Genomic DNA, 9,097 nt, shown 5'->3' on the forward strand with positions numbered 1-9,097 from the left:
AATCTTCCCCTAGACATCTATGCAAGGGGAGGAGAAGGTGTAGCTAAAATTTAACCCCCTATGTATTAGGGAGCAGTTAGTTCCCCTGCACCCCATCACAACCAGCTATAACCCGTTGCCCATTGTTATACTTGTGTGGATTGTTAGATCCATTCTTAGTAGCTATTGTGAGAAGCCCAAACAGACCTGGTTATGGATAAAAATAAAGTATCATGTTTGCTAATTTAACATCTATCCAGAGACCATGTGCTGCACTTTCTGTGGACTGACTCAGTTCTTTGCCATCTGTAACTGCTGTGATTCTCTGGTTTTATGTACTGATACATGCATGACCTTTAAAATTCAAAAATGTCTTCTGACAGTACCTGCTGTGGTGTGAACTGCAGATGTTTATAATCTCTACAGAGGGGAAAGATTAAAACACTAGTTTTTGTAATTGCACATACAGTTGTGTGTATTTTCTCCAGCTAAGTAAACCATATTTGGGCATATCTAATATTTGATTGTTTTTCCTCTCACCCCAGGGACTAAATGCAGAAACTCATCATAAAATTTGTGATATGATATTAAAATAATAATAACCTGTGTTCATCAACCTTGCTAAGTTTTTTAAAGCATTTTAGTATTTGACTCACTGTATTGACATTACCCGACAGTAGAAAGATTTAATTTGTAGAAGGATAGGAGGATCTTTTAAGTACTGTAGCCGACGTTAACATTCTTGTATCCACCAACTTGAGAAGCTAGGATGGGCAGGGATGGTGTCCCTAGCCTCTGTTTGCCAGAAGCTGGGAATGGGCGACAGGGGATGGATCACTTGATGATTACCTGTTCTGTTCATTCCCTCTGGAGCACCTGGCATTGGCCACTGACAGAAGACAGGATACTGAGCTATTGGTCTGACCCAGTATGGCTGCTATTATGTTGAGAATCACATTTCTGTGTGAAAATATACTATTACATTTATTGTGTTGTACAAGTATTATTACAAGTAACCCTGGAGGTCATGCAACAGGTAGGGAGCAGGGAGTGAAAACATTTTTCTGTTTTCACTTTGTTACCGAACTGTACAGCTAGCTTTTACTATCTAGTTGATGATCACTCGCATGTTTGTTTCATGCCCTGGCAGGATGATATTGCTTTCATATGCTACTGTGTGGGGAGTTCACATGCATGTTTTTCTCCAGGCTTGCAAGAGAGGGTTTACCAAAAGTAGCAGCAGCAATACTGAAACTGAATAGGCAACAGATAGTTGTGTGAGCAGAGAGGGAGAGTGAATCTGAGGATGTTTGGTGGTATAGCTCTATGGTTACAACATATGCTCCTCTTTGAAGCAAATTTTCCTTCCAAGAGAGTGGTAATTCTTATGCATCTCATTGGCATAGAACCAGGAAAAGAGAGTGTGCACAGTGCTTGTTCGGACAGTATGTTTGTCTTGCAGGTGAAATGTGGGTCACCAATGGTGAAGGCCTTTGAGAAGGAGAAATCATATGGACTGCCTAGTTATGTAATCTATACTGTTAGTGTATCTGATCCAAGAGTTCCAAGCCAGGAGTCCTTATCAACCATTCTTACCATATCTAGCCCAGTGACTGACCAGTCTATCGCTGTACCAGTGACAGTGATCTATGTAGCTGAGAGAAGCGAGCCAATGAGACGTAAGTTTATCTATCTGTATGTTTCATGTGTCAGAATAAATCTCCAATGTTCATTAGTGTTCAAGGTGGTAGTGTAGATGTGTGTGGCTTAGATTTGAGCTGGGGTAACAGTCAGCTAAAAAGTTGTCTGATATGTAAGATAAACACTAATATTCTAACAGCAAGGTTTGCATGCAAATGCTCCTTGTGGCTGAAGCTGGACACATTTCCCTTTCTGGGTCAGTCCAATTACTGTCTTTGGAATGTGCTCTCTAATGGCTACTTGCCCACCCCAGCTGACATAAGTTTCATAATGCTGTAGTATCCAACAGTATTTCTTGCTTTAATTTTTACATACTCTCAAACATGGCTTGGCATTTCCAAAACTGATTAGTGGGTTAATGTGAGAACAATGTATGCAACATTTCAATCTATTTTGAGTTATCACCAACAAGCACATTTTGAACATTATAGTGGAAATTGCCATTGTAATCTAAGTCAATCATGTTATTTAAACTAATAAAGTATATCGTGAACAAATAAATAATCAAAATGAAATAGAAAAGAACTAGGAAAAGAGCCCAGTTGTCAGTAGAGGGGATTAAAAAGATACAATGCTATTTATAACATCATATGATATCTCTCCTTTTCAATCGGTTCCACAGACGGAGCCAGCTTATTCCAACACTTCCTTGATTCATATCAAGTAATGTTCTTCACACTGTTTGCACTGCTGGCAGGGACAGCTGTTGTGATCATAGGTAAGGGAGTAAAAAGATGCAATAATATTTTCTTAACTTTTAAACATTTTAGCTGTGATTTAAAGGAATAACTTCCACTCTGAAATGTTTTTGATAATGTCTTTCAGCCTACCATGCAGTTTTCTCCCCAAAAGAACAGAACACTTATCCAGCATTTACCCCAAGGACACCTCAACACAGCTATAACAGTAAGCAGCTGTTATAAATAAAATTAATTGACTACCCTAGATATTGCATCTGAATTAGTGCAAGGAGGTTGCACTAAGAGAAGCCTGTATCCTGAAATAAATTACAAGGCTGGCATCTAAGTACCATACAACTTTTTGTGGTCCTGATTCTGTTTTCTCACACATCTGTTCTACACTGGTGTGACTCCTTAGACCTCAGTGGAAATACTTGTGATTTATATTTTTGTGATGGAGACTAGAATCAGGATTAGTAAATGGTATTTTGCAAGAAATACTTGGGAAAAAATTCACTGCAGTAGTGGGAAAACTAAGGTCCAAATCCTGTTCCTATGGAATCCAATGACAAAAGTCCCCATAGCTCAAGACCTTCTATGGATGTTACTTTGCCTTTTATGTAACATGCACATCAGAAATCCCAATGTTACTTTGGGTACATACTTAGGTTTGATCAGAAACATAAAGAAAAATCAGAATTCTTTGACTGTCAGTAGTTGCACTCCTGATTGAGAGAGAAATTTTTAACACCTTGTCTTAGTCGCAATCTATGGGAAATTCCACTGAGGGTTTCAGTGCAGTTTCCTATGCTGTAATGGAGATTTCAGTCCCTCTATGGCAGAACAGACACACTTTTATTTATATGTTTTATTTGTTTGTTTGTAAAATATCCTTGGTGGAATGAAGGTTAGCCAAAAGAGTGCCCTGGGTGAAAGGGTTTAGAAATGCTTCAGGCTCCATTGTTGATCATGGAAGATTCAGGCAAGGTCAAGACTCCCAAAAGCTTTTACCATCATCACTGCCAAGTGTGTCAGGAAAGAAAATAAAATGTGGAAAGTAGTGGCATGTTCCCTTCTTTAAAAAGGAAAACAATGAGCGGAGAGACTATATTTAAATTTAATTTGGAAATCAAGCCCAGCATAACTGGGAAATACTCAAAATTCTTATATTGTTATAATTAGTAAAATGTGCTTAGGTTTTCTTTCTTCCTCCTTGGACTTACATTACCCTTTATTAAAGTCTGAGCAAGGGCCTGCAAGGAATCAAAATTAATTACCCGGGATTCCAGTTGTTTTAGTGATCATCTCTACAGTATCTTCTACAATGTTTCATGTATTAAATGAATCTTATGAAGTATCCAGCTTACTGCAGAGGGAAACTTCCTCCTCTGCATAGTCCTACATAGAGCAGAGAAGGAAACATCTTTACCTTCAAATAAAGTGAAGGTCCCAGTGTTAAATCCATGGGAACAGAGTGCAGAAGGGCTGGAAGCCTCACTAGCTACAAAAAAATCCCTGAAGAAAATGGAAGAATATATCTGGTTTGGGATTAGGGTGACCATATGTCCTGATTTTATAGGGACAGTCCCAATTTGTGGATCTTTTTCTTATATAGGCTCCTATTACCCCCCACCCCCATACCAATTTTTCACATTTGCTGTCTGGTCACCCTATCTGGGATAAAGGAAGTGATTAAGAAAGCCAGGTGCAAGGAAAACTGGAGGAGCCTTTCACTTGCTTCTCCTTGTCTCCTGCTTTCCCATGGCACTGAAAATCTAAAAAAAAAAACTGCCACAATCATCACTAAACTACTCCAGGGGTCAGAGAACAGAAAGTAACATACAGGGAATAAAATCACCAAACTTCCAAAGAAATTCTTACTCCCACCATGCATCTTCAAACAGCACCTGCAGGACCTCCCATTTTGCCTTGTTCCTTTTTTCCCCTTGGCCAGAAAAAGTAATTATTTAAAACCCTGGATTAATGAATTCAGACATGATAGACCAACTGTTCTGTTGATGCTGTTAGGGCCAGAGCTCCCACTACTGTACATTCAAACTTATCCAAAAATCTAGGCTTCAAGAGCCAACGTGCTCTTTATTCTGTTTGGACAAAACAGAATGTAGCTAAAACAACTACAGCTGGGTGAAATTTTCGTACCAAAATCTTTTCTTGACATGTGCCTGGTTTGGGGTTTGCAAAGAATTCACAAGATTTTGTTCAATTTTACTACATTTTAAAATTATTTGGGGGAAAATAGATCTAGCTGTCAAGAGACTTAGCTTCTAATCATGTCTCTGACACTGACTTGCTGTGTGAACTTGAATGTAACTATGCACTTTAAGTTCCCCTTTTAAATAGTTATAGAGATTTACCTATTTCCAATATAGACCTAAATTTGCTTGTAACATGTTAAGGTGAGTCATTGGTTGAGGTGAGAAGAGAATTCACAAACCTCTCATTCCCACTAAGTAGGATTAGTTTTGCAAACTCCACCACGTACTCATACTCTTCTTTTACTTTTTGCAATACTGTTCATATTCTTTTTCTTCCTTGCTTTTTGTGTGCATTTGAGTTTCCATGTACCTGCCCATGACAAATGTTCAGTTTCTTGGACTGCCATGGAAAATCAAAACATCAGATGGTCAATAACCACATAAAATTAATTACTGAAAAAATCACATTAACTTTCACAAAAAAACAACAGATCAATCAATTTCACACAAGTCACTGAATACCTATTGCAGTGTAGGACCCTGAGTCAGCAATGCATGTGAATACACGAATAATCCAGTTTACTTCAGTTGGGACTACTTGCTTATTGTTAAGCACATGCTTGAATATTTTGCTGAACTGGAGCCTTGCTTCATATTAATGACTTTTCGGTATTCAGAGTGAGGTAAAACAAACCCAGATTATTAGTTACTCTCATTATTTACTGAAATGAAATATAGGTGTGGCCCTTAAGGGTTTTATCAATGCATTAATTCATGTTGCTTGTGAGAAGAAATACAGAAGTCCCATCATTCTCATTTGATAAAAATGTACCTGACAATATAAAGGTAGAGCTTTATTTTCAGTGAGTCCTTAGACTCCCTTTCCAGTGTTAATCCAATCTAAGAGCAGCTGTTGGTTTTTCACTCCCTCACTACCCCCCTTCTTTAATATGATTGTTTTCTCTCTTTCTCCACGACTGTAGGTTTTTCTGTTTCATCTGCAATGTCTCTCAGTCCTTCATCCTCAGATAGAAAAAACAGTCCTCCCTCCAGGCTATGGAGTACTGGTTATGCTTCACATTAAAGAAAGACTACAGGACTCATCTGCACAAGGACATATACTTGGGTTAAAAGAAAAGTCAATGCTTTTATTAGTAGCAAACTCATTTCACTCTGGAAAATTCTCAACTAGGCTTAAAAACTTTCAAATGCTTAGTGTAATGCAAGTCATCCTAAAAATGCAGTGTAATATACTGTGCAACATCTTTTTTTTAATGCATAATGCTCTTTAATTTTTTAAGGGGGATTCTTTCAATCCTATAAAATCTGTTCCTGTGTCTTTTATGTTATGGTCAGTTGACAAAGATGACTGGACAATTAGCTTTCTTTGTGCTAAGCTAGCTTTCCTGCATACTTCACGCAATTAGAAGGTACACTTAGAAGAAAGTGATTAAGTATTGCGGGTTTTTTTATTTGCTTCCTGTGGAAATTAACTTTCTTTTAACATGGTTTTCAAAGAAGGAAAATAGTAAAACAGGTAAAATGTGAGCCAAAAATGTGAAGGAGTCTGTGTTTCAAAGGACTAAAGTTTTCTTTGGGCTCCAGTATTATCATCATGAGACTCAGGAATGTACTGCACTGATAAGTGTTCTTGTATTTTAGCCTTACAATGTGATTTAGCTTCATTATTTGCCAGTTTAAAAATAAGAAATGTTGTAATAACTGTGAATAGATTAGTCTGTGTTTTTTTTTTTTTTTTACAGAAAATTATAACTGTGGCTCCCCATAGGTACAATTGCAGTATATTTATAGATACTGTACTCTCCTGCGCTAATGACCGAGAATGCTAAAAAGCATGTGCCTTTCTAGAGTAACCATAATTTATGAAATAAGATTTCTAGAATTGTTACAAAGGAGTATGATGCAAATCTTTTTGATTTGAAGGCAGTTATTTTTCATTTGTTTTTGGCTTTTTATTTGTTAATACAAACATGAAGAACAGTGTATTTTTATTGATTGATTTTAGAAATATAGGTACCTCAGCAGATACTGAGCCTCCATGCATCACCACTACCCCGGTTACTGCATTGTGAACTAAGTGGCATGTTATATGATAAAAATGAAGTATGAATTTCCCTTAGTTTAATCTGTTTGTCTCTGGTACAATATGGGCACCTGAAAAATGTTGACTTTTACTACTAGCTATTAATGGTATGTACAAGCAGGGCATAGTATAATTAATATCTTATCTAATAGTAAAAAGAGTGCTTACTGTATAACAACTACTTGTAATAAGTGTATGCAGCATATTGCAGAGGTAGTAAACTATTTTATTTTTTGTTCAGTTTTTTTAAGTTTTGATTGGCTAGAACAGGCCCATATGACTCAAACTGCGTTATCGACAGAAAAGTCAGAAGCTACTTTACTAAACCAGGAGGTAGATCACTGCACATGCTCAGACATGCTGTGCTTTTCAGAAGACTGCCAACAAAGTACACACGAGTGAGATTTTTACATGTTTTAAAATAAACATGAGAAGAGAGTGATTTTCAAACCATAGCTTTAAAATATTGCTCCTAGGAGGGGAAAATTACCTCAGTTGTGATATATTAAATCCTCTGATGATTAAATTGAAATATTAGTCATTTTCTTGCATCCTGTGGGCAGTGTTTTGCAGCTATCACCCTCAGCCTCAGGCTTTGTTTACATGTATATAATACTGTCAGAGTGGCAACTGAGAATAATTTCCTTAGTTGTGAATTGTCAAAAAACCAACAAAAAGTTTGATGAAGGTAGTCACAAGTGATCTGTTATAAAGAACATAATATTGTGTCATTACATTGCGAGCCAGTAAACATTCAGCTCTTCTTGTGAGAAATATATCAAATATGCAAGATTATACAGGCAAATATTCGAAAGACATGAATGTATACACAGACAAATTCTGTGGCATTGTAGATTTTTTTTTAACACTGTATTACTGGAAAATGCCACATTGTTCAATAATATTCCTTTGTCGGGTTTTGTATAATTTATTTACTAGTGTTTGAGAAATACAGATGTGCCTTACCTGCTGGTGTTCCTTAAAATTGAGAGTTTGAATGTAAATATGAGCATTTATACTTGTTTTATTTAATAAAGCTTTATAAGATTCCTTAACATAGTGTTGCTGGCCATTTTTATGTCTTGGCTGCTTAATAGCTAAAATTACATTACAAACTGTTTACCTCTTGTTATTAATGCCCCATGCTATACCTTTATTGTCATGTTGCAAGGTGACTGTAAACTTGTCATGTTTATTGGCTCTAATGATTAACGGGCATATCAAATTTGCTTAAAGTGAAAGTAAAACATTGTTGGGTTTTTTTCTCATTGTCAGTCCTGAAAACTCACCATAGGATTTGACAGTCAAGACACGCTCTTTTCTTCTCACTCATCACCACCACTAACACCACAAAGAAAGATCCTGCACACCAGGTTATGCCCTGAGTGACACCCGTGCAATTCCATTGTCTCCAAACTATGCCCCCCAATTACACCGGTACAATTTCTTTTACTTCTATTATAACTGGTGTAATTTATGGCATAGTTTGAAGACAGCAGGATTATGCAGGTGCCACAAAGTGTAATTTGCCCTACAGGATTTTACAGGTGGTATGAGAAAAATAATCTATCTTGACTGTCCAAACCAAAAGTGAGTATGTAAATTTACCAATTGAACGGGTTTAAAAAAACCCTTTTACTTGTAAACTGAGCAAATTTGACATGGAATCACTGAAATACAGGTAAGATGGAACCCCCTGGATGCCATTTTTACTAAGGCACTTCGCAGAGTTGAACTGATCTGTAAAGAAGGTAATTATAGAATGAAACAAAACATTTGGTTAAGCCCATGAACAGCAGTGTTAAATGCAAGTTAGTGGCTGTCACCTACGCTTATATCTTGCAGCTGATTTCTTCTGATATATCCAGATGAGATGTCCAGATTATCCTTTGATTCTGTTCTTTTTTTATGAACTTGACAGGGAGTGGCTGAGAGTTCTCATCTGAAATAGGTGAGGAGTTCCATAAATCTTCTGTGATTGAAATGGTGGGGAGGACTTTGGGCCCTTTCCTTTGAGTTCCTCAACATTAGAGTTGCTCAACATTTTCCAAATTTTGAGGGGTTGTTTGTTAAATCTTTCCTCAAAAATATAATTTTCTATTTAAATATTTTTGTCAAATTTTCATCTAAAATGGGTAGGTCTCTTTTTCAGTCAGCTCTGCTGAACATCTCAATTCCCTTGTGTTCAGTGATGGTAAAGGATGCCTTAGTTTCCACAGCTCTAACTTGGGTTTTTCAGAAAAATGGCAATTTTTTCCTCTTAGAGCTAAAGAGATCTGAGAGATACTGAGTTGCTATGGTGATAAGTACTTCAGAAATGCTTATAGACAGGTTTATTCTCCTCAACATAAAAATGTCTCCTCTGTTCCAGTACTTAGTCTCTTCCTAGTCTAGGCCACCAGTTCTGTGTTGTATGT

At 36.9% G+C, this 9,097-nt stretch overlaps 1 protein-coding gene across 2 annotated transcripts in view; it reads left to right on the plus strand.

The window, feature by feature from the left end:
- NUP210 (nucleoporin 210) overlaps nucleotides 1-7,735 on the plus strand; it is a 115,141-nt gene extending 107,406 nt beyond the window's left edge. Inside the window, exons 37-40 of one of the 2 annotated variants that reach the window (XM_038410021.2) lie at nucleotides 1,442-1,658; nucleotides 2,303-2,398; nucleotides 2,506-2,586; nucleotides 5,560-7,735. In XM_038410021.2, coding sequence (XP_038265949.1) covers nucleotides 1,442-1,658; nucleotides 2,303-2,398; nucleotides 2,506-2,586; nucleotides 5,560-5,660 — 495 coding nt within the window. In that variant the 3' untranslated portion in view covers nucleotides 5,661-7,735. Of the gene's footprint in view, nucleotides 1-1,441; nucleotides 1,659-2,302; nucleotides 2,399-2,505; nucleotides 2,587-5,559 lie in introns of those variants that run through there. The other variant, XM_043518498.1, reaches the window with a different exon arrangement.
- The last annotated feature ends 1,362 nt before the right edge of the window (nucleotides 7,736-9,097 follow it).

The sequence above is a fragment of the Dermochelys coriacea genome, chromosome 7 (genome assembly GCF_009764565.3).
Source record: "Dermochelys coriacea isolate rDerCor1 chromosome 7, rDerCor1.pri.v4, whole genome shotgun sequence".
Classification (NCBI taxonomy): domain Eukaryota; kingdom Metazoa; phylum Chordata; order Testudines; family Dermochelyidae; genus Dermochelys; species Dermochelys coriacea.